The following is a 24,906-nucleotide window of genomic DNA, read 5'->3' as shown; positions in this document are numbered from 1 at the left end:
CAGATTGAGTGAACTGTTTGCAGAAGGGCTTTCAAACAAGACCTCTGTGCTGCTCTTTGACTCTTGCTCCAGGGGAGGAAAGTCGTTTCTACTGATACAATTGTTAAAATGGGAGGGTCCCCGTTTTAGCAGCAGTTTTGATGCCAACCACTTTCCTTTCCCAGACCAAGGTGGGAACATGCCTCAGGGCAGCAAAGGAACCACCAGAGCACACCTTGATTTCCCAGTTGTTTCTTTGAAGCTACATATGACATCAGGTATGGGGTGGGTGGCCATGACTTGGGGAAAACAGCCTTGTGGGCCACTAGGGGACCCTTGGTGGGCCAAATTTGGTCTGCAGGCTAGCGGTTCCCCACCCTTGGCTACGAGGCTGTAAAGACACAAACGAAGACACAGAGGTTAAATCTGTGCTCCTTCTCTTGTCACTTTGAAGCAGGATAAGAATAAATGAAACAAAGAATGAGAGACGTGGAAAAGGGTTTAGGCCATGTTTTCATATTCACATTGGCAGTAAGAAAAATATGCAAAAATAAATACACACAAATCTGTAACTGTTCACGAATACATAGCTTGATGCCCTCTCTCGGGGGACTCAGGCCTTGCTAACCAGGTGCTGCTCCACCATCCGGGGCAAAAAACCTTGCAGGAAGTGGAAGAACTCCTGGAAGACGGACGCTTGCTCAGGGTCTGTTGAGAATCTCAGGCTGATGCGTGTGTCTTGTTCGCGGGAAGTGCCACCCCTGCTGGCCTGGGCACAAACTGTGAACTGGAAGAGAGGGTCTGTGGGCCTTGCTTCGCACTCCTGCTGGGAAATGGCCTCAGACACTTTTGCTTCCAGCTCCAAGGAGTTGGCCTTTTGCTGCTGGGTTTCGGGCTCCGGCCCCTGGAGCTGCCGCCGGATGCGGCGACGGCCCAGCCACACGCGATGCCAGACGGCGCAGTTCCAGGTCATGCTCTCCTCACCAGGGAGCAAATCATCAACTCGCAGCCTTTTAGCGGGCACAGAGACATTGCTCCCTCCCTCGTTTAGAGGACGCTTGGAGCCTACCGACAGCTGCTGAGTCTTTGCTTCCAACTCCTCCTCTTCCTGTTTCACCTCAGAGACTTCCTGCTCCTCCCCAAGCCCCTGCCCCACCTCCACACAGCTACATTTGAGCATGTCCCTTAAGACAAAGGCTACACTAGCACAGACCTTCTGGAACCAAAGTAGGTGGAAGTCCCCGGCCTGGCCCAGAAGCTCATGGGCTTGGGCAGGCGGCACCGCCATTGATAGGGGAAGGCCTATGACAAAGTTCTCAGCAACCGGAGCCTCGGTGGCGCCCGGCTGAAACAGGCGGACGAGCCCCCAGATCTTGCCCTTGCTGGACTTCCGCTGGTACTGCAGACTGCGGCAGTACTTGGCTGCGTTGCAACAGCAGCGCTGGAACCGCAGCGCCGTCTTCTCGTTGACGTTGGCGGCGACGTTGTGGCTCTGCTCAAAGGGGTCCTGGAGGTTGAAGGGCCCCAGCTTCAGCTTGCTGCCCGCTTCAGAGGAGGATAGGAAGCTGGGCAGGGGCAGCGGGCGGCCCTCCCACAGCGAGATCACGCAGCCAGCGAAGTCATAGTCCTCGAAGACGCGGAAGAACTCAGACAGGAGAGAGCCTGGAAAGTAAGAGGCCGGCAGCCAGTGAGCCATGGAGATGCGAGGGAGGTTTTGCACAAAGGACTACCAAGAGCAATTCAGTGCTTCCATCACATAGGAAGCTCCCTTATACTAAGTCAAACCACTGGTCCCTCTTGCACCAGTCTTGTCTGCACTGACAGGCAGCAGTCAGTTTCAAAGCAGGGAATCTCATCCCAGCTCTACCAGGAATCTTTCTCCAGTCCTACCTGGAGATGCCTGGGATTCAGCCTGGAACCTTCTGCAGTCAACGCAGGTGCTTCACCACCAGCTGCTCCCCTCCCCCTAAAAATAAGGATTCCAGCCCTCATGGTTCCAAATAAGTGTTTTCCAAACTTGGGTCTCCAGCAGCTTTTGGACTACTATTCCCATCATCCCTCACCACCGGTCTTGCTATCTAGGGATGATGGGAGTTGTAGTCCAAAAACAGCTGGAGACCCAAGTTTTGGAACCACTGTTCTAAATAAAGTGAAGATTTAAAAAGGGAGCTGCCTTATGGAGAGGCAGACCACCCGTTTAACTCAGTCCTGTCCACATGGACTGGCAGCAGGACTTTAGGCACGAGACATTCCTAGCCCAACCTGGAGATTGAAGGGGAGCCTTCTTCTGCATGTAAAGCAGATACTGTCCCACTGAGCTATGGCCAATGTCCTAGACTCCCATCTGCACATTTAAAGGAGAATAACCAGGAAAGTTTGCACTTTAATCTGGGTTTTAACCTCCTGAGAGCAACTCACAAAGATCTTCCTTGTTCCCGCTGGGCTCCAGCCGTGCAGAATCCTTGGGGAAGCTGCAGTCCCAGCCGTCCACCACAGTGTGTTCCTCTTCCACTAGGGAGCAGAGGAGAGTGAGTACGCTCTTTCCAGAAGCATTGCCAGGAACATCACGTTTGTGTGTGTGCATTCATTACTCTTTAGGTTTATTAATCTTTTACATTTCAAAAAACGAACAACAAAATGAACCCTGAACCCTTCCCTCCTCAGGTAAGTGTCTTTCAGCATCAAATGAATTGCTGTCCTCATTCCAGGTGATCTCACCAGAACAGACAGGTCCAAAGACGTCTGTGTGTAGCCAGCGGCTGCAGGGACTGGAAATATCGTTCAATATTTGCACCTTGCTTTTCCTTCCACAAGGAAGCCCAGAGTGGGTGTTAACAATTTGTACAAGATAAATAACGACGAGGGCAAAACCAGGATCTAGCTAAGCGATAAATAAAGCTGTTCAGAACCCCAGCTTGCTTTTTTGGGGTGGGAGGGTAGGTACCTGAGAGTTCCTTCAAGTGGGCGACCGTAGGTAGGATGGGTGGGGTGCGTGTCTGCAGGAAGAAAAGCACCAGCAGGGTCAGGGCATAGTTATTGAGGAGGGGGCCTCCACCAAATGGGTTCCCTGTCAAGAGAGGAAAGGAGGTAGTGTTAAGTGGAAATAAAGCTCTGGCATCCCACTGCCACCAGAACCCACCCTCCCTGGGCTGAGGAGATTTCACCCCTCCCATACCCAAGAATCTCCTGATCATCTCCTGATGGTCTCTGCTGACTCTCCAGAGAGCAGGAGGTGTGTCCTGCTATCTACTTATTCTGCCCAGCACCACATCTGTGTGTGTGAGAGAGAGAGTCAGTCAGTCAGTGTATCGGAGAGAGTGAGAGTGTTAGAGATCGTGTCTAGAGATAAGGTTGCTGCTAAGAGCAGCTGCAGACTCTCAATGTAGCATTGATTTATGCTTAGAATATTCAGCTCTGTATATAGTTTTGTATCATAGTTGTAGTTACAGAATAAAAGGAAGATATTCTACAGAGCTGCTCTCCGAGTGGTTTATACTCTGCAAGACTCTGCAAAACTCTGCTGCGCAACGACTGTATTATTGAGACAGTGAATCCGGTGCTCTCAGCTCTAAGCTGTGAGTCCACAGCACTGTGACCTGTTCCTGTGAGAAAGGAGGTCTCTGGCAGTGCTACCCAGCTCGCCTAGCCCAGTCGGGGTTGAGGTGCATGAGTCCAGTTGGTGCACTGGCTCAAGGGCGATGCTGACATGGGCCACAGCCTGCATAATCCAAAGCTTGTTCGCAGGGATCACCAACGTGGCGCCCTTGGTCGCCAGAAACCCTCATGGCACCTACAAAAGGTCTCGGTAAATATATCTCTAAAAACCCAAAGTGCACAGTCGACATTTGCTCTTGTGGTTCAGTTCCTGTTTGCACTGGCTCAGTCAATCAACAGTAAACACGCCCCCTTAAACATACCTACATTTGATTGGCTCCTACCCCTCCCCTCCATTCTGAACAGGGGACAGATGCAATGAGGGAGTGACTGGCACAGGCTCACTTTCCTCAGTGATGGGGTGGCTGGTTGTGGGGAGGTAGGGAATGCCCACATTATTTTGTAGGCCTTCCATCTCTCAGTCTGCTCTTTTAGATATGGTGGCCATTCCATGTTAGGCTAGACCCTCCATGGCAGCCATTTTGTAGCTGACACCCATGGCACATTTTTGTAGCTCCAAATGACGACAATGATTAAATTTATTACCTGCCCTTTGCTAGCAGGTTACAACAATTTAAAATTCAGCATTTAAACGAACTGCAGTCAAAGGAATAAGGTAAAGGTAAAGGGACCTCTGACCATTAGGTCCAGTCATGGCCGACTCTGGGGTTGCGGCGCTCATCTCGCTTTATTGGCCAAGGGAGCCAGCGTACAGCTTCCAGGTCATGTGGCCAGCATGACAAAGCCGCTTCTGGCGAACCAAAGCAGCACACAGAAACGCCGTTTACCCACACGGAAATGCCGTTTACCTTCCCGCCAGAGCGGTACCTATTTATCTACTTGCACTTTGACGTGCTTTCCAACAGCAAGGTTGGCAGGAGCCGGGACCGAGCAACGGGAGCTCACCCCGTCGCGGGGATTCGAACCGCCAACCTTCTGATCGGCAAGTCCTAGGCTCTGTGGTTTAACCCACAGCGCCACCCGCGTCCCTTCAAAGGAATAAAGAGGGTTCTAAAAACGCACATCTCGGGTGTTTACACTGATGGGCGACAACCCTCCAGGGACCCAAGCAAGGAGTCTCTCCAAGCCCAAGCTAAAGATGGTGAAGACTGAACAAGAGACCTTCTGCATGCAAAGCAGATGCTCCACCACTGAGTTGCTATGGGCAGTTCTCTCCATTCACAAGTTCTGTTGAGTCCCCCCCCCCCCCCCGTTTCTCCACTTTACCTGCCAGCGCCTGCTGCTTTGCCCAATAGCGCACTACATAGACCAAAGGCCGCACTCGCTCGTCCATCTCGGTGCAGAGCTGCAGGAAGCGCGTGTTGCAGATGGCCAGCCTACCATGGAGAGAGAATCCAGAGAAGAGGACAGTAAGTCAGGACCCTGACACAAGGAGGCAGCTCCCCTGCGCCCCCTGAGGATATAGCTAAAATGGAAGTGGGGAAAGGGTCTCGTTTGCAACATCTGTCTCATTTTAAAAATATCAAGCACCAAAATGAGAGAGGAAATCAACTCCTAAGAAACAATTCCCTGAGACCTCGTGTACTTAAATGGCCGTGTTCGTAGTGCCACCACTGGGGGCTGCCTGACTGGCACTGACCTGTGACATGACCTTTTCAGTGGTGGCTCCCTGACTGTGCAATGTCCTCCCCAGTGAGGTGTGCCTGTCTCCATCATTCTTAACTTTTATGAGAAATCTGAAAATGTTCCTGTTTATCAAGGCATTTGGTGGCTGAAGAATATTGTTCCTGGAAACCTTGAGATCATTGGAAGAAAGTATGTTTTGCTTTCTAATTGTATTTTAGAATGTTTTCTCCGTAACTAGTTTCAGTATGTTTTAATCTATTGTAGAATGCATTTCCTTTATTTTTGGTTTTTAAATCGTGTAACTTTTTGCTGCCCTGGGCTCCTTAGGAGGAAAGGCAGGCTATAAATTCAATAAATTAATAATAATAAATAAAATAGAAAGAACCTTTGGCCCTCCGGATGCTGCAAAACAAAAACTCCCATTAGCCGTAGCAAGCGAAATTTAGTAAAGGGATTCACACACACAAACACACAAACACAGCCCCCGTACTTGTTGTTTATGGAGATGTCACCACGCAGGCCCGATTCCTTGTGCCAAAACTTGACAACCGGCCGACGGGCAGTCAGCACAGCCTGGACATTGTGGACTCCCGGAACGCACTTCCGCATCACGGCGGCAACCAACTCCAGCACTTCAGGCACTGTGGCGGAAGCCAAGTCAATATCGCTCAGGATCGAGTCCTCCGAACACGAGTCCAGCTCCACACTGGCTCCGTCCTCAGCCTGGAGGAGAAGGTGCATTTGGAACAAGCTGTTTTTATCCTGAGTCAGAGTGTTTCTCTGTCTGGCCCAGTGCTGGCTACTCTGACTGGCAGCATCTCTCCTGGGTTTCAGATCTCTCCCAGCACTTCATGTAGATTCTAGTGCGTTGCAGACCTCTTTCCAGTGTAGGAATCTGCCTTATACCAGGTTGGAACAATGGGACGTCTAACTGTGCACTGTCCAAGTGGCAGCAGGTTTCGGACAGGCTATCTTTCCCACCCTTGCCTGGAAATGCTGGGGATTAAACCTGGCACCTGCACGCTACAATTCCCAGAGCTCCCCGAGAAGAGGGACTGATTGTTAAACCGCTCTAGAAACTGTAGCTCTGTGGGGGTGGAATGGAGTATGTGTCTCCTAACCACTCTCAGCACCCTTAACAAACTACACTTCCCAGAATCCTTTGGGGGAAGCTGTGACTGTTTAAAAGTAGGAGGATACTGCTTTAAATGTATAGTGGACATGAGGCCTAAAACAAGGGTGGAGAGAATGGAGACCTCTAGGCATCACTAACTGACCATTCCGCCTTCTCCAGCCCTGCTCCACCCCCTCTTCAAGTGCTTTCCTTGGCTGGAATCTGTCAGTGAACAGGAAGCATGCGTCTAGGTTACCAGGATGGGGGGTGGAGAGAATTTTGTGCAGGTAACAACCTCTGACTTGTGAGTGCCTGCTGTACAAAGGCAAGAGAGTCACATCCATTAGTCCACCCACTTTTGCATGCGGCTCCTTGGAAGCTGTGAGAGTAGTGCTCATTAGGACTGGCAGGGTGGGAAGAGAGGAAGACCAGCAGTAGGGGGAGCCGCAGCCAAGGAGAGATGGAACCCAGAAGATCTGCTCTTGTCTCCATCCTCCTCCCTACAGCATTCTACAAAGGCAACACTTAGACAAGGTGCCACCTCCTAGACTGGTTGGAAGTAAGGAAGTGGGTTGCGGCAAGAGTATTGTTGGCCCAGAAATGGAAACAAGAAGAATTTCCGACGAAAGAAGACTGGCAGACGAAATTAATGGACTATGCAGAATTGGACAAAATGACAGGAAGGATTTGAAACCTGCGGGACCAGAGATTTACAGAAGATTGGAAGAAGTAGATGAATGATTTGAAGAGCAACTGTAATCAACAAATTATGCTAGTAGGACTACAAGAAGTTTTGTAAGGAGAAATATACAAAGTGTTACAAAGTAGAAAAAGATAAGAGATATTGGTTATGAGTTTGAAATGTAATAGGGAAGAGAAGAAATGCATATTGAGAGATTAGATTGGAAAATTTTCAGACAGGATTGGTGGAAGTCAAAAATTTGAATAAGATGTAAAAGTATGTTTAATTACTGTTGAAAATGATACGTTTAAAAAAAAACTAATAAAAAATTGTATTAAAAAAAAAAAGGAAGTGGGTAAGTAGTGGCCAGCTGAGGACAGGCCCTTATGGACTCCACTGATTCAGCTTAAAGCAACTTCCTATACCATTGACCTCTGAAATTCTGAACTAGACTGCCTCTGGACAGGGATGTTCCATTTGGCATCATGGTGGTGAACAGTCAACTGACCTCAACTCCATCAATTTGACAAGGTAGCAGCCATCACCTTCGGCTCATGGCAGCCAGATCCATGTAAGAATAACAGCAGCTACAACTAGGGCTGTTGATTAATGGAGGACGGCATCACTACTGCACCAGGAGCAGGAAATCTTTTTCAGTCTCAGGGCCAGATTCCTTTTTGGGTGGGCTTCCAAGGCCCACATGCCATGACCCACTGCCTGAAAGGTTGCCTGGCAGGAAAGGCGGCTGTCAGGCTGAAAGGGTTTCCCACTCCTAGTCTAAAAAAGACTGATGGATACATTCGTAACTCCGTCTACTGTTAATGTCCTCTGCTCTGGGTCTCACCTGTGGCCCGCTAGGTCGCTTGGCAGAGGCCTGGAAGTTTTTTGTCTTCTCAAGGTCCAGGAACAAATCCAGGTCGCAGCCAGAGACATCGAAGCCATTCACCGAGGAACCAAAGGGGAGAACAGCAGAACCTGGGCATGGAGAGGGGGGTGAAAGGTCAAATGAAGATCCAAGGTTGGACCATCAGGAGAGGTCCAGGGCAGCAGCTTACCGGGGAAAAACTCCAGGAACACCTCCTGGAAGAGAGTGACCAGCAAGTCCCGCAGGCGTCGTTCGCTCTCGGAGAACTCAAAGAGCTGCACCATCAAAGACATCTGGGCATCCACCTAGAAACATAGGAACAAAGGAAGCTGCCTTATACCCAAGTCAAGACTATTGGGGTCGTCTAGGCCAGTAGTGTCTACACTGACTGGTAGCAGCTGCTCAGGATTTCAGACAGGAGTCTGATTGCAGATGCCTGGGCTTGAACCTGGAACTTCCTGCATGCAGATACTCTACCACAGAGCTATGGTTTCTGCCCTAAAAACAAAGGAATATTCCAGTCCTCATGATCCTAACTGAACAGCTGGTTTAGAAAGGAACAGAGGAAATTGCCTCATACAGAATCAGACCATTACATCCATCTAGCTCCCTACTGTCTGCACTGACTGGCAACTCTGCAGGGTTTCAGACATGGAATCTTTCCCGTGCCAGGGATTGAACCTGGGACCTCACTCTGCTGGTGAGCTACAGCCCTTTGCACACCTGCAGGCAGGAGACCAATAGCAAGGCTTTGGGTTTAATACTTTTAAAGCTGTTGCTAGCCCTGTCAAGCAACCGCATCCGTTCAGTCTCCTCCAGCACTTGGAATCAGGAATAAGTTACAGGCAGGGCAAGAAAAAGAAACCAGAGTTCACTCACGTTGTCAGCTTGGCACAACTTTTGTGCCAGCTTCTCGGGGCTCAGCTGTCCTTGTCTGGCGGACCCCTGCTTCCTGGGGGGCGTGTATTTGAAGTCCTTCTTCTCTCGAGGCTTGACACGCAGCTTCTGACCCCCCAGGCTGTGCTGGGGCTGTGCCAATACTTTCTCCAGCACTGTCTCATTCTGTAGCTCCACAATCGCATAGACTCCCTAGCAGCACGTGAAGCAAGAGAAAAGAAAAGAATGTCAGTTTCTGGGTCATCTCACAATCCTCCTGCCCTGTCTAGAAAAAAGAAGCATCAATGCATGCTCAGCCTTAATAGGTTAATGTCTTTAAAACAGAATTAACAGATCAAGAGAAACAACACCCTTTATTAGGACAAACAAGCACATGAAATGGATGATGAAAGCTTTCCGAGTTAACAAATAATTCTTCCTCCAGCTAGGTGGTCCAGAGGGCAGGAAATATTTCTGTGTATTGTCCTCTGACAAAAAATGTCAGGGCAGTGTACAGCAATCTAAAAACATTTCTAAAAGACCATTACAAGCAGAATAGAATGATCATTAAAATGACTGTGAACAACTCCCTAGGCCTGCTGCAGTTGGATTTTCCCCAATGGAATGTTATTTTGAAAACATGCAACCCACTCCTACGCGTGTTTACTCAGAAGTCCCACTGTGCTCAATGGAATTTACTGCCAATAAAGCTGCATGTGAAAAGCTTTTGAAGGTTAAGCCTCTTTAAGTCTTGGGAACAAAGGAGTTGGGAAATATTCAGGAAAGGGCAACCAAAATGGTCAGGAGCAACTCCACTATGATGAGAGTTCCAGCATTTGGGGTTTTGTAGTTTCAAGAAAAAAGCAAGCAAGAGGTGAGGTGACAGAGGTGGAAAAAATTAGGCACGGCATGGAGAAAGTGGACAGAGAATGGTTGTTCTCCCTCTCTCGTAGACTTGGGAACATCCAGTTAAGCTGAATATTAGAACATTCAGGACAGATAAAAGGAAGTCCTTCTTCATGCAGTGCATTTTTCAGCTATGGAAATTGCTCCCAAAGAAGGCAGGGATGGTCACTGACTTTGATGGCTTTGAAAGAGGAGACGACAAATTCATGGAGATAAAGGCGATCAATGGTTATTAGCCAGGATGGCTACACTCTGTGCTTCCACTGTCAGAGGAAGTATGCTTCTGAATATCAGCTGCTGGGCTGATAGACAGGTTAATACAGTGGTACCTCGGGTCACATACGCTTCAGGTTACAGACTCCGCTAACCCAGAAATCATGCTTCAGGTTAAGAACTTGCTTCAGGATGAGAACAGAAATCATGCCCCGGCGGTGCAGCAACTGCAGGAGGCCCCATTAGCTAAAGTGGTGCTTCAGGTTAAGAACAGTTTCAGGTTAAGAACAGACCTCCGGAACGAATTAAGTACTTAACCTGAGGTACCACTGTACATTAGCAGGATTTTAGAAATACAGTGGTACCTCTGGATGCGAACGGGATCCGTTCCAGTGCCCTGTTCGCATCCTGAAGCGAACGCAACATGCGACTGTGCAGATCTCGATTCGCCACTTCCGTGCATGCGCATGACGTCATTTTGAGCGTCTGCGCATGAGTGGCGAAACCCAGAAGTAACGCGCTCCGTTACTTCCAGGTCACCGCGGAGCGCAACCCGAAAACGCTCAACCTGAAGCTACTTCAACCCGAGGTGTGACTGTACTTGTAATGACATTATGAATAGACAATAAGTAATTTCAATGATTTTTCAATATAAAATGGAGATGTGGTATGATGATAAACAGTAGAACCAGGGAAGGGACTAGGGGGAAGTCAACTTTTTTCTTTTTATGTTTGATTATGAAGATGCACTGTTGTGTTGTTTTTTATCTCTGTTATTTTTGGGAAATTAATAAAATATTAATTTTAAAAAATGAATATCAGCTGCTGGAAAGCACAGGAGAGCAGAGGGCTCTTGTGCTCAGGCCTTGCTTGCATGCTACCCAGAGGCACCTGGTGGGCCACTGTGTGAGCAGGATGCTGAACTAGACAGGCCGCTGGCCTGATCCAGCAGGCTCTCCTTATGTTCTTAAGGTAAAGGTAAAGGGACCCCTGACCATTAGGTCCAGTCGTGGCCGACTCTGGGGTTGTGGTGCTCATCTCGCTTTATTGGCCCCTTTCCCAAAAGAGCTGCCCCACTATGAAATCTGGGCCTCCGCAATTTCTGTAAAAGGAACCACCAACTATTACCCATGAGCAAGCAATGCCAGAGGCCTGCAGGTAGCAGGTAAAAAGGTAAAGGTAGAGGTGCCTCTGGCCGTTGGACTCTGGGGTTGCGCACTCATCTCGCTCTATAGGCTGAGGGAGCCAGCGTTTGTCTGTAGACAGCTTCCGGGTCATGTGGCCAGCATGACTAAGCCGCTTCTGGCGAACCAGAGCAGCGCACGGAAACGCAGTTTACCTTCCCGCTGGAGCGGTACCTATTTATCTACTTGCACTTTGACGTGCTTTTGAACTGCTAGGTTGGCAGGAGCAGGGACCGAGCAATGGGAGCTCACCCCGTCGCAGAGATTCAAACCGCCGACCTTCTGATCGGCAAGTCCTAGGCTCTGTGGTTTAACCCACAGTGCCACCCGCGTCCCCCTTATGTTCTTATCTGTCTCATAAAGTTTATTTTCCTGCTCCCCTGCAAAGCTTATTCAGCGGTGTATGTTAAATATTGAAAGTGGTAGGAACCCAAAAGTAAAGTTAATACACTCTTGGATGGTATCATTCTCTGTGAAATGAACTGAAGGGAGAAATGAAACCATTTTTTATATAGTGCTTTATGTCTCTTGCTGTATGTGCTCTTTCTTTTGCTCAGTGGCAAAGTATGTGCTTGACATGCAAAGACCCAGGTTCAGTCCCCAGCATCTCCAGGTAGGAATGAGAAAGAACCCCCCTGAAGCCCTGGAGAGCTGCTGCCCACCAGAGTAAACAATACTGAGCTAGATGGACCCCCTGGTTCAGTTTAAGGCAGCTTCCTATGTTCCCAATAAGCAGCTATCGAGGTTTTACTAATTTGATGCCAAAGGCTATACCTTATCCTTGTCCATCACCACATTGACCACCTCCCCATAGGCCTGGAAATAATCACTCAGCTCAGAGGCTGGTGTCCCCTTCCGAAAACCACTGACAAACACACTGCGAAGCTCCTGGGCCTGCCGGACAGTGCGGAGGTTTTCCAAGCGCTGGTGTTTCTTCCCACGAAGGTGGTCATCCAGGCTGGGTTCTGCAGCAGAAAAACCAAGGCTTTTGTTTGCTTATTTTAATCAGCTTTTAATAATGCCCTTTTGACATGATGACCCCAGAGCAGTTTACATCACTAAACATTTAAAAGCAATACGATGCAAGCCAAGTATAATAAAAACAGTTCCAGAACTCCAACACACTTACTCCAACACAGAACTCCAAAGATAGTTACTTATATTGGTTTTAGAATGATTTTTGTAGTGATATGTTTACCACCCTGGGCTCCTTTGGGAGGAAGGGCTGGATACAAGTTGAATAAATACAGTGGTACCCACTGTGCATACGCTTCAGGTTACAGACTTTGCTAACCCAGAAATAGTGCTTTAGGTTAAGAACTTTGCTTCAGAATGAGAACAGAAATCGTGCTCCGGCGGTGCGGCAGCAGCAGGAAGCCCCATTAGCTAAAGTGGTGCTTCAGGGTAAGAACAGTTTCAGCTTAAGAACGGACCTCCGAAACCAATTGGTTCATTAAGTACTTAATTAAGTACTTAACACGAGGCACCACTGTAAATGGTAATAATATAAAATTATTTACATTCTGCCATCTGATGTAAAACATCAAGGCAGTCTACTACGATATATACAATACAAATACAGCAAAACATAAAATGCCATTAACACGCAAAATCTTCATTAAAATGCCTGTCTACTCTTAAAACTGAATAGGCTTATCAACATAAAAATAAGTCTTCAAGAGGTGTTTGAAAGTCAGAAGTGAGGGTGCCTGCCAAATCTCTGCCAGAGTTTTCCATCGCATGGGACCACCATCACTAAATGGCTGATTTTTAGCTGAGGTCAGTTAGGCCTCTGTAACGCAGGGCACCATTACAATGCTCCTGTGGATTATCTCAATGATCAAGCCGAGATATAAGGCTCAGGGGGCCATTAAAGTAACTTGCCACTTAAAATACCCTGAAACCTTCACTTTCAAATGAATCTGTTAACAAAACACGCACACACAAATAAAAATAGTTTTTTTTTTTTTAATTATGATTTTTATTGATTTGCAAATAAAAAGATACAAAACATAAAGATTACTTCTCATATTCACATATTATATAATACAACTTCCTTCAACCTTTCCATAAATCATCCGTAATATTTTTGTAAAACTTCGCATTTCTTAGATTGTATTGTCATTAACCGCCCTAGTTCTTCTCTTTCTCTCTGACAGTACCCTTTTTTTCCCTTTTACAGAGCTCTTTTAAAACCCACTAGCGTTATCTGTCCTTCACTCAATTTTTCCAGATAGTTCGTAAAATTTTCCCACTCCTCAATGAACCTCTGATCTTTAGAATATCTTATTTTCCCTGTCATCTTATCCATCTCCGCGTAATCTAACAGTTTTGCTCTCCATTCTTCGATTGTCGGCAAGTTCTCGGATTTCCAATTTTGAGCTATTAAGATTCTTGCAGCTGATGTTGCATATTGAAAGAACCTGTGATCTTTCTTTCTTATCTCCCTCCCTATCATTCCCAAAAGGAACGCCTCAGGTTTTTTGACGAAAGTGTATCTTAAGATTTTTTTTAATTCGTTGTATACCCCCTCCCAGAACTCTTTAACTTTTTGGCACTCCCACCACATGTGGTAAAAGGACCCTTCCCTTTCTCTACACTTCCAACATTTGTTACAGATCCCATACATTTTAGCTAATTTTACAGGGGTTAGATACCAGCGATAAAACATTTTCATTAAGTTCTCTTTCAGTGTCACACAGGCTGTAAACTTAAGGTGGATTTTCCAAAGTTTCTCCCACTCTTCAGCATATATGTTATGACCAATGTCTCTCGCCCAATGAATCGCTACTGACTTTACTTCTTCATCTATTAGATTCCAGCCTAACAACAGATTGTACATTTTAGATAGAATTCTATGATTGTTGTTCAATATTTCGGTCTGGAATCTAGAATCTTTGTCGACATAACCTTTGTCTGTGATATCTTTTCTAAGCATTCCATTTAGCTGAAAGTAATGCAACCAGTCATGCACTTTCTCCTTAATCTGATCGTACGGCTTTAATTTCCATTTCCCCTCTTCTTTCATTAACAGTTGCTCGTATGTAGGCCAGTTATCTCCCCTGTTTTTTTTGGTGACACTCATCGCTTCTAGCGGCGATAGCCAATGGGGTGTTTTAGGTTCCAACACCTCTCTGTTCCTTTCCCACACCTCAATCAGTGGACCTCTAAAAATATGATTTCCAAAACCCCTGTGTACTTTCCTCTTCCCATACCATAGATAGGCGTGCCACCCAAACCTAATATTAAATCCCTCTAAGTCTAACACCTCCCTATCTTCCAATTTAATCCAAGTTCTAATCCAGCATAGGCAAGCTGCCTCGAAGTATAATTTTAGATCAGGTAGGGCGAAGCCCCCCCTTTCCTTCACGTCTGTCAATAACTTATATTGAATCCTTGGCTTCTTGCCTTGCCAGACAAATTTCGAAATCACTTTCTGCCATTCCTTGAATATCTTTGTACCCCTAATAATAGGAATATTCTGGAAGAGGAATAGCATTTTTGGTAGAACGCTCATCTTAATTATAGCTATTCTGCCCCAGAATGAAATTTTTAGCCTGCCCCATGATTCTATATCTTTCTTAACCCCTTTCCATACTATATCATAATTATTTTTGAAGAGATCTATATTTTTTGATGTTACCCATATTCCCAAATACTTAACTTTCCCGGTCACCTCTATCCCCGTTGCATTTTGTAATTCTTCAATTTTGTCTGTCTCCATGTTTTTTGCAATGATTTTTGTTTTCTTTTTGTTTAATTTGAAACCGGCTACTTTTCCAAACTGTTCAAATTCTTCAAGTACTTCTTTTGTTGAGTTTAGTGGGTCCTCCATTGTTATGACCAGGTCGTCCGCAAACGCCTTTGTTTTGTATTCATTCTGTCCAACTGTTATCCCTCTTATCCCTCTGTTTCCTCTTATTGAGTTTAATAAAACTTCTAACACCATAATAAACAACAGTGGGGACAGAGGGCATCCTTGTCTTGTTCCTTTTGCTATTCTTATTTCTGAGGTCTCCACACTATTTATTATCAGCTTGGCCTTCTGTTCCGTGTAAATTGCCTTTACCCCATTATAAAACTCAGCACCGACCTCCATATACTCCAGTTGTTTCAGCAGGAAATCCCAAATTAAATTGTCGAATGCTTTTTCTGCATCCACAAATAACAACATACCTTGTTTATCACATCTATCCGATAAATATTCTATAATGTTTACCACATTCCTTATATTATCCTTCATATATCTTCCCGGCAAAAAGCCGGCTTGGTCTCTATGAATACTTTTCCTCAGTATGTTTTTCAATCTCTTTGCTAGGATTCCCGCAAAGATCTTATAATCTATGTTTAATAGGGAGATCGGTCTATAATTTTTGGTCTGCAGTAAGTCCGAATCTTGTTTAGGTATTAAAGTAATTAGAGCCTCCTTCCACGTCTCAGGTAGTTCTCTTTCTCTGAGGATATTATTCATTACTTCTTGCATAGGAGTCAGCAAAATTGACTCCATTTCTTTATAGTATCTCCCAGTATACCCATCTGGGCCTGGCGCTTTCCCTTTTTTTAACTCCTTTATTATATCTTTAATTTCATCTATCTCTATTGGGGCACTCAGTTTTTCTTTTTCCTGTAACGTAATCTTTTGGATGCTCTTCCCTTTTAGATATTCTTCTATTTTTTTTGAATTATTGTTTCCGCTGTTTTTATAAAGATCTTTATAAAAGTCCAGAAAGGCCTTTCTTATTTCTTTGGGGTTACTTTTCACTTCTCCCTCCACCACGATCTTGTTTATTATATTCTGTTCTTTCCTTTTTTTTAGTTGCCAGGCTAGAAGCTTTCCTGATTTATTGGCATGTTCAAAGGTTTTTTGTCTTAATTTTTTAACCTTCCATTCTATTTCTCTATTTATCAGCAATGCCAGTTGCGACTGTAGGATCTTGATATTTTCTTTTATTCTCTTGTTTTTCGGATTTTCAACTAGTTTTTGTTCGTTATCCATTATTTGCTGTAAAATTTCTTTTTTCCCTCTTTCTCTTTTTTTATTCTTAATTGCACTTTGTTGGATGAAGAATCCCCTCATCACCGCCTTGCCTGCGTCCCACACCACCTTCATCTTGGTCCCTTTACCTTGATTGTCCTCAAAATATTCTTTTAACTTTCTCTTTGCTTTCTCTATGATCTCTTGATCATCTAGCAGGTAATCTTTCATTTTCCATCTATATGGTCTTCCTTCCAACCCTTTCAATTCCAGTTTTACTGCATTATGGTCCGAAATCGTTTTAGGGAGAATCTCAACCTTAGTAGCTCTTGGCACTAATTCTGCCGATACCCATATCTGGTCTAGCCTAGAAAAAGAGTCATGTGGTTCCGAGTGAAAGGTATACTGTTTTTCTAGAGGGAATTTAAATCTCCATACATCCACCAAATTAAGATTGTTGACCAGTGAGAAGAATGTCTGGGGTAGTTTTCCTTCCAAACCTTCTCCCTCCCTTAACCTATCAATATTCAACGACACCACTCCATTCATATCCCCTAGTAGAATTATTTTCTGGTCCGCATATTCACTTAATTTCTCTTCTAACATTCTGTAAAACTCTGCTTTATTATTGTTTGGTGCATAAATCCCCGCTATTATTACGTTTTCTCCTTGCCATTTAAGTTCGACTACTACTATCCTCCCTTCTTCATCTTTATATATTTGTTGTGCTTCCAATTGTTTCCTTATATAAATAATCACCCCCCTTTTCTTCCTTTTATCTGACGATACAAATTCGTTTCCCAATCTTTTATTAATCAGAATTCTTTTATGTTTCCTTGCTATGTGGGTCTCTTGTAAACATATGATGTCTAAGCTCTCTTTATTTAAAATATGCTCAATTTTATTCCTCTTTTTCTTGTCGTTCATCCCGTTGATGTTCCAGCTCCAAATTTTTAATGCCATTTTGTTTGCCTGTATAGATGTCTACCACCCCTCTTTATATTTTACCTTCTCCTCCTTCTTCCTCTTCCTCTTCCTCTCCCCCTGACCTCTCTGTTTCTTCTTCTGACTCTGCCTTTCTTTCTATCTCCTCACTTTTATCTTCCTCTTTATGAGCTCTCAATTCTTTGTACTTCCTTAGGAATTTGCTAGTCTCTTCTGGGCTCGTTAATTTTTGCCTCTTATTTTTATAGGTAAATGAGATTCCTTCGGGGAATTCCCATTTAAATTCAATGTTAATCCTTTTCAGAGCCTGTACTAGTTCTTTATATGGGTCTCTGCGTTTGAGCAGCCTGACTGGAATATCTTTGAAAATTATGATGTAGTTTCCGCCAATATTCAGCCTTTTTTCCTTGTTTTTTTGAAGGATCCTATTCCTCATTTCCCTTTCTTTAAATACAACTAAACAGTCCCCTACAAATCTCTTATTCTTGGCTGATTTGGTTTTCAATCTAAAAGCCGATTGTATTGCATTTGCCATCTCTTCTATTGGAATCTCCAGCCATATAGCTAGTTCTGTTGTTAATTTCACTTTTATATTTTCACCTTGGGTTTCTGGCACTGCTCTTAACCTTAAGTTAACTTCTTTCTGTCTTAGTTCATTCATAGCAATCAAATCTTTCATTTCCTCTTGATTCTTATTCAGATCTAGAATGTCGGCTTTTATCCTATCTTCCTCTCGTCTTACATCTTTCATTTCTAACCTCGTCTTTTTCAGGCCCTCTTCCACCGCTTGCGTCCTCCTGAATACCTCCTTCAGCTGGCCCTTCAATTCGTTAACTGTTTCGTCTATCTTTTTGTCCATCTTACCAATTCTATTATCTACTTGTTCTAGTTTAGATTCAAGATTTTTTTCACTTTGTCTGATCTCCGCAAACATTCTTAGGATGTCTGCTTTGAAGTCAGTTTCTTGTTTCGATCCCTTCCTATCCCCTGGTGTTCCACCTTCTGGTCTTTTCCCCGTGTTAGACATGGTAAGATGTTAAGCAATGCCAAGTATTAGACAGATATTGGGAAACAGTACAGATATCAGTACACAATAAATGAAAGTAAAGGAAGTTATAACAGCACGCAATAAACGTGCGTTGCTAGTACACCCCAAATACAATAAGTCCGAGGTCCGCAATACCAAGTGGCCAAGATCTTAGTTCTTAGTGACCGTTGCACCGTTAGACCCGTTGGACAATGTCCATTTATCCTTTGTGGCTCCCCCTGATATATCCAGATTATTCAGGTTGTTAGATTGTCCTTAGACTAACCTGAAAGTAATTTTTGCAATGTCCTTTTTTTTTTTTTTTTTTTATGGGGGGAGACAAATTCTTATATTTCAGTACTCTCTTGAATGTATAGAATAGTCTTAGAGGATATCTTAGGAGTTACAATTTTGTAAGAAGACTCATACCTTGTCAAGTCCTGAGGCTTACGTTTTAACGGAGCCAAAAGCGCTTATGGAACAACTAAAACAAACCACGGGGGAAAACAAGGGCACAGCAACAGAAATATGCCAGTAAATAACAAAAAGAAGTTCTAAGTTATAATGTGGTGCTCTGTCCACCAGGTGGCTCCCTCTGATATTGCGCTATTATTCTTTACTGAGATCTCTCTGACCTCAGAAGCAGTCTAGGCAGCAACCTGGAGGGTCTGTCTGCAGCGGAGTCTATTTTCCAAATCGAACAGAGTGGGTAGTCCACACCAAATTATTGCTAAGTCCGGGAGGTCCACAAGGGAGTGGGTATGTGGGGGAGCCAAGGGAAGCTGTGGGACGTCCGAGATCGCGCTGTAAAGGTACGTAGTTTCGGTGTAAAATGGTCGCTGCAGCACTTCCGTTTCTCCCTGCAGCGTCAGCTCTTGCCTGCTCTCAAGTAAATCTCCTCTTCGCTTCCCTCCTCGCTTCCCCCCTTATTGCTTTCAGCAATATTGCTGTAAAGTTTTACTCTTCTGTTCTCTGTTTTAGTCAGAAGCCTGGTATATTAACAGTAATATCTTTCAAAGAAACAAAGTATCGCTAGGGGCACTCACTTCTTTTCCGCGCTCTGCTCCTCTATGCGTGTTTGCAGATTTCGGATAAAGGCTGAACTCAGTAGTCAAATTGTCTCCACCGGGTTTCTCTGTTTTCCAAAACTCTAGTCCCCAAACACTGGCTTACTCCCCGGTTCCTTCTATTTTGAGAACGGAGCGCTGACCCTCGGCGAGAACGGGGCTTTCCGCTACCTGGGAGGGTATAATGGCCGCCGGACCTGCTCCCCGACACCGCCGTGCTCTTCGCCTCTTTTAGAGGTTACCTGACGGCGCGACAGGTCTCCGCTGGCCCCCTGCGCCTCTGGACGTACTCCTGAGGCTTAATGGGGTGCTTTTCGCCCTTCGGCACCCCCTTTTTCCTCCCTTTGTAGGGCGGGATTCGCGCTCTCTGCCAAATCCCTTCTCGCTCCGAGGACGCGCTCCGCCGGAAGTCCAAAGTAGTCCTATTTCCGATCATAATGATCTCCAAATAAAAATAGTTAACATCCATATGAAGCTGGGTGAAATCAGGGGATTTGGAGTTGGATAGCACCAATATGCAGACAACACCCAAAACATCAAAATGACACACCTGACATAAAAATCAGGTAAAAGCCATTTTGAAACGGTGTCTGGTCATTGTGGTGGGCTTCACAAGGGCATTTCCCCCAAAACTACAACCCACCTACCCTACTTCTGATGTCTGATGTGGCATCAGGTGTGATGGAGGCAAAGGTGTGGTCTTCCATCACTTTGAAATCTGTTTGTAAGCTGTTTGCATTGCAAAAATAAGGATTTATTTATACAAGGCACACTTGGTGCCTTCATTACATATTTTTAGGTGCCAGGTGAAAACATTCCTCTTCAACCAGGCCTCTGAGTGATACAACAATATATGACATTTAAATGTGCATGGGTGTTGTTGTTCTGCTGCTATTATGTTACTATGTTTTTATGAAGTAAACTGCCATGTGATCTTCAGATGAAAGGTAGTACATAAATTTAATAAATAAAAACATATCAATAGTCTTCCCCATCACTCAAATTTGGTATGGATAATGCTTTTCAATAACTGATTAAGGCCGAATTTGGAACACCAGGAGCGCTTTTGCCTCCTTAGTTCTAGATGTCAACAGCTTGGAAAGTGTATAGAGGAATACGAAACTGATTTCAACTGCATGGGGCCCTTTCACAAGACCACTGTTCCATGTGCATACTAAAGGGGAAAAGGTCAACTCAGGTGCTCTTGCAGAAGAAAAAATATACATATATATTCATTGTATAAGAACACAAGGAAATAAGTTACTTTCCATGGTTTAGGACTCTTGTAAGTTAGCTGCTGTTCCCTTAAGTGTGTAACTTTACTTCTCAGAAGGCTCCAAAAAGCCCCGCAACAGGCGAAGTTTTCCTTAATCACAGTTTCCTCATATCACCAAAACCTTCACTTCCGCTGAAAAGTTTTGAAATACAGTATACAGGAATTTCGCAAGGGGTGGGCAGAAGAGTAACCCCGCAGCAGGGGCTGGGCAACTGCAGCCCTTCAGACCTTGCTGGGCTCTTAATTCCCATTACCGCTAGCCAAGATATGGGAGCCTGCAGGGCCATCGATTCCCCACCTTTGCCCTCCTGCGCTTCCGAGACAGAACACTTAACTCGAGTCCAAGTTCAGCCTTGGAAGCATTTGAGCAAGAGAGAAGAGAGTGCCTCTGGCCACGTGCAGAGTACCAGACCGAGTTCTCTCTTTTGGTGCGTGTGCATAGGACAATATAAAACCTTTGCACACCCGCAGCACAGGCCCCACCTCCCGACCTTCGGCCCCACTCACTATTGGCCACCGCCACATGGCAGAGGCGACACCGAAAGCCCCCGCGGGGCAGAGACTCCACATCTCCCAGCCCCGACTCCGCCATTCCGGCGCTCGCCACTCCCACCGCCAGCGGCCGGTTCTTCCAATAAATAGGTCCCCGGCGGTTCCCATGCTTGGCTCCTCAACTTCCGCCGGAAGAGCTCGAGTGTTACACGCTACTCCCCCAACTCTGTGGTTCCGCCGGTCTAGGCGCAATTCTCTCTTCCTCCACGCGCCGTTTTTGCTCCTAGGGGTGCAGGGCAATTTGCTTGAAGAACTAACTTCCGGTTGCCATTCGGCGGTCGCCATATGCGTGGTAGAAGCCGCATGTGGCGTTACCGAGTTTATTCCTGCCAAAGGGATAGGGAAAAGTCCCCCCACCAATACGACTGTGGTTCTCCCCTCTCGCCCCAAAGAGGACGGAAGGAGGGACCGCCTCGCCTACAGCTAAGATGGTGGAGGCGAATTTCTTCCATTTCTGCACCTACATAGCTCCCCCCAAAGCTACCTCATATTAGATTCCTTACACATGTTATTCCCCTTCCCTTCACATATTTGTGTATGTATTGCTACGAGTTTTGGCGGGGTAAATTGTATGCCTGAGCGCCCTTCTAACTCCTGGATCCAGCAGGGCTTCAGTTCCAGGAATAGCCAGGCTAGCTTCCAGGTGAGGTAATAGCCTTCTAAATATGGGCCATTAAGGTAACAAAGGAAGTAGCTCTGTGCCAGACACAAACGGGTGGGACCCCCCACTCCAACACCTCTCTGTCCTGGTAAGCAAGCATTTTCACAGTGCAATGACATTCCAAGAAGGCAAAAACGCCCAAGGAGGGTGCAGAGCAGGAGATGCGGAGGGATGTGGCTAGCGAAGGTTTGTGGCTTGGGGAGACATCCCAAGGTGTACCTAAAGAAGTCCGTGGGTTCCCCATCCTGGGTTACAAAGTAGCCGTGGTGCATAAGGATAGTCACAATAGGTATTGCCAGTAGGTCAGCAAAGGGTGAGATGAAAGGTACCAACAGTGTGTTGTGAGGAATTGCCCAGTTTAAAAATGTTTTGAATAGATGGCTGTTACCTGCTACCTGTGGGGACGCGGGTGGTGCTGTGGTCTAAACCACAGAGCCTAGGGCTTGCCGATCAGAAGGTTGGCGGTTCAGATCCCCGCAACGGGGTGAGCTCCCGTTGCTCGCTCCCTGCTCCTGCCCACCTAGCAGTTCGAAAGCACATCAAAGTGCAAGTAGATAAATAGGTACCACTCCGGCGGGAAGGTAAACGGTGTTTCCATGCCCTGCTCTGGTTCGTCAGAAGCAGCTGTCATGCTGGCCACATGACCCAGAAGCTGTCTGCAGACAAACGCTGGCTCCCTCGGCCTATAGAGCGAGATGAGCGCGCAACCCCAGAGTCATTCGCGACTGGACCTAACAGTCAGAGGCACCTTTACCTTTTTACCTGCTACCTGCAGGCCTCTGGCATTGCTTGCTCATGGGTAATAGTTGGTGGTTCCTTTTACAGAAGTTGCGGAGGCCCAGATTTCATAGTGGGGCAGCTCTTTTGGGAAAGGGGCCATACCCTTTATAAGTTCCCGGCATTTAAAACGACTTGGGAGTAGAATGGCAGCTTCCAGCTGCACACCCACACCATTAAGGTAGCTTAGCAAAGCAGCCAAAGGCTGAGGAAGCCTCAGGCATGTGAGGGGGTTCTCTGTCCTGGGCAAGTTAAGACAGAATTCTTGGTACTACTGCCGCCGGGTCGCAAACAGGAAATTCAAGCCCTGGGAAGGCTGCAGAGGCCTTTACTCCCATTATCGACTATACAGTGGTACCTCGGGTTAAGTACTTAATTCGTTCCGGAGGTCCGTTCTTAACCTGAAACTGTTCTTAACCTGAAGCATCACTTTAGCTAATGGGGCCTCCTGCTGCTGCCACGCCCCTGGAGCACGATTTCTGTTCTCATCCTGAAGCAAAGTTCTTAACCTGAAGCACTATTTCTGGGTTAGCGGAGTCTGTAACCTGAAGTGTATGTAACCCGAGGTACCACTGTACAAAGGTACAATTAACTTCCATTGCTCTGGTCACTTTTGCCTCTGCTGCTGCCCACCTTTGGCATGTTCCTGCCACCCCAGAAGGGAATCTGGCGCTCACTGTGAATAGACCCACTGCCATCATAGATAACTGCAGGCAGTGTCCGGAATGCCAGTTATTGGAAACTGCAGAACTCTTGCACTCGGGTCCCACTTGTGGGCTTCCCTTTGAGGTATCTGGTTGGCCACTGTGAGAACAGGATGCTGGACTAGATGGGCCATTTTGACTGATCCAGCAGCGCTCTTCTGATATTCTTACTGGCACCTACTTTTCTTTTAGCAACCTTCAATCCTCTCAGCTTTCCTACAACTAAATCTTGCACTTAATCCCCAAAGCTCCCATTGCCCTACAAGGTTAGTTCAGTGTGCGGGAAGGGAGAAAGTATGCAAAAGCTCATATTCCATTTGACTGTACTACAGTCTGAATTCTGTGGAATACTGTATTTTATTGTATAAGAAATAAAATCAATAAAAATACAAAATAAAATTCCTAGAGCACCAGCACAGCACATTACAGTTGCTACAACAGTGGCGCAACAGTAACATTAGGTAGGTAAAAGGTAAAGGCACCCCTGCCCGTATGGGCCAGTCTTGCCAGACTCTAGGGTTGTGCGCTCATCTCACTCTATAGGCCGGGAGCCAGTGCTGTCTGCAGACCCTTCCAGGTCACGTGGCCAGCGTGACAAGCTGCATCTGGCGAGCCAGCGCAGCACACGGAAACGCCGTTTACCTTCCCGCTAGTAAGCGGTCCCTATTTATCTACTTGCACCCGGGGGTGCTTTCGAACTGCTAGGTTGACAGGCACTGGGACCGAGCAACGGGAGCACACCCCGCCGCGGGGATTTGAACCGCCGACCTGACGATCGGCAAGTCCTAGGCGCTGAGGTTTTACCCACAGCGCCACCCGCGTCCCTAACATTAGGTGGTCCACAGCAATTTTCAAGTGGTTCGTGCGGGAAAGAAGTTTAGAAATCCCTGCTCCAGATGATGCAGGCCCCTGAAAAGGAAAGGGGCCTCAGGGTCCCCGAATGTGGTTTAGTACAAAGCCCAAACATGTAGGTTGCCAAACTTGTGACAATTCATGAGGGATTCGGGTTACTGTGTCACCAATCACAGCCAACACCCCCTTCATTCTGAAACTTTCAAATCCTCACTCCAGAGACCAGTACGGTTATGAGTAGGAAACATGTGGGTTATGCTGGGTAAGAAAGCGGGGGCGGGAGATGGCGCAACCCCCTGGCTCTGCATGGCTTCCTGTTCCTCCAACACCGGCCCCATGCCGCGTCTCTTGATTTCCTGAAGATCTCACTCTCCCCCCCCCACCTTCCATCGCTACAGCCTGTCTTCAGCAGGAAAGGTTCCCAATGTTCCTGAAAAGCCGCTGTGCATTTTATGCCGTTCACAACCAGAACGGACGTTAGTCTACAGGCATTTCTATAATCTGAATAGTTTAATCCCAGATGAGGACTGAGAAGGGAGATTAGCAGAGAGCTGTAGGGCCTGTCAGAGAAGGGATTTGCCTTAGAAGACTGTCTGGGCTAAGAGGGGAAAGGCAGTGCCATTTCCACCATCCTCTTGCGTGAGATAACTGATTTTTTTTAGGGCCCACATCGACACGGCAGGGATGAAACTGGTAAAAGTGAGGACTTATTTCCATTGAAATGAAAAGTTAAACTGAGCCTCCAAGTGTTTTTCCAGGGTTGAAGCCAGAGTCGTTACACTGGGAGGACAAGTCTCTGAAAAGCACAGGTGTTTTTTAACGGACTGTGAACATACTGAGTCTACGAGAGCCTCCCTGATACTTTCTATCCTGTCCTCAGCAAATACCAGTGGATAATTCAAGGACAAAAAGCTAATTCTCTCACTTTATCTGTGTGTCTTATCTAAGTAGTGAGTGATGTTCTCTTCCCTGCATCTGCAAAATTTAGAAGGGCCATTCCAGGTTTCCCT

The 24,906-nt window shown here is 46.2% G+C and overlaps 1 protein-coding gene across 3 annotated transcripts; it reads right to left on the bottom strand.

Moving 5' to 3' along the window:
- Positions 1-476: 476 nt before the first annotated feature.
- Positions 477-21,202, bottom strand: TUT1 (terminal uridylyl transferase 1, U6 snRNA-specific). Of its 3 annotated transcripts, XM_077920554.1 has the most exons (11): positions 20,858-20,932; positions 19,722-19,803; positions 11,835-12,025; positions 8,761-8,970; positions 8,072-8,186; positions 7,861-7,991; positions 5,711-5,943; positions 4,861-4,970; positions 2,924-3,046; positions 2,398-2,490; positions 477-1,641 (listed from the first exon to the last, which is right to left on the bottom strand). In XM_077920554.1, exons 3-11 carry the CDS (start codon positions 11,847-11,849, stop codon positions 593-595), a joined length of 2,079 nt encoding a protein of 692 aa, XP_077776680.1. In that variant the 5' UTR covers positions 11,850-12,025; positions 19,722-19,803; positions 20,858-20,932; the 3' UTR covers positions 477-592. The 3 variants fall into 3 exon arrangements, with proteins under 3 accessions (XP_077776680.1, XP_028565863.2, XP_077776679.1); XM_028710030.2 differs by lacking the exon at positions 19,722-19,803 and having other exon boundaries at positions 20,858-21,003; XM_077920553.1 differs by lacking the exons at positions 11,835-12,025; positions 19,722-19,803 and having other exon boundaries at positions 20,858-21,202.
- Between the last annotated feature and the right edge of the window lie 3,704 nt (positions 21,203-24,906).

This window comes from Podarcis muralis, chromosome 16 (genome assembly GCF_964188315.1).
Source record: "Podarcis muralis chromosome 16, rPodMur119.hap1.1, whole genome shotgun sequence".
In the NCBI taxonomy this organism is placed as follows: Eukaryota; Metazoa; Chordata; class Lepidosauria; order Squamata; family Lacertidae; genus Podarcis; species Podarcis muralis.
The sequence above is the reverse complement of the archived record's forward strand: the minus strand, read 5'-3'. Positions and strand labels throughout refer to the sequence as shown.

Coding starts and splice junctions, on each gene's coding strand:
- TUT1 (XM_077920553.1), bottom strand. CDS start 21,187: ATGGCGACCGCCGAATGGCAACCGGAAGTTAGTTCTTCAAGCAAATTG. Junction 8,971..20,857: donor CCATGTGGCGGTGGCCAATA/GTGAGTGGGGCC, acceptor ACGTGCTGCTAG/GGAGTCTATGCGATTGTGGA. Junction 8,187..8,760: donor AGTTGTGCCAAGCTGACAAC/GTGAGTGAACTC, acceptor CTATGTTTCTAG/GTGGATGCCCAGATGTCTTT.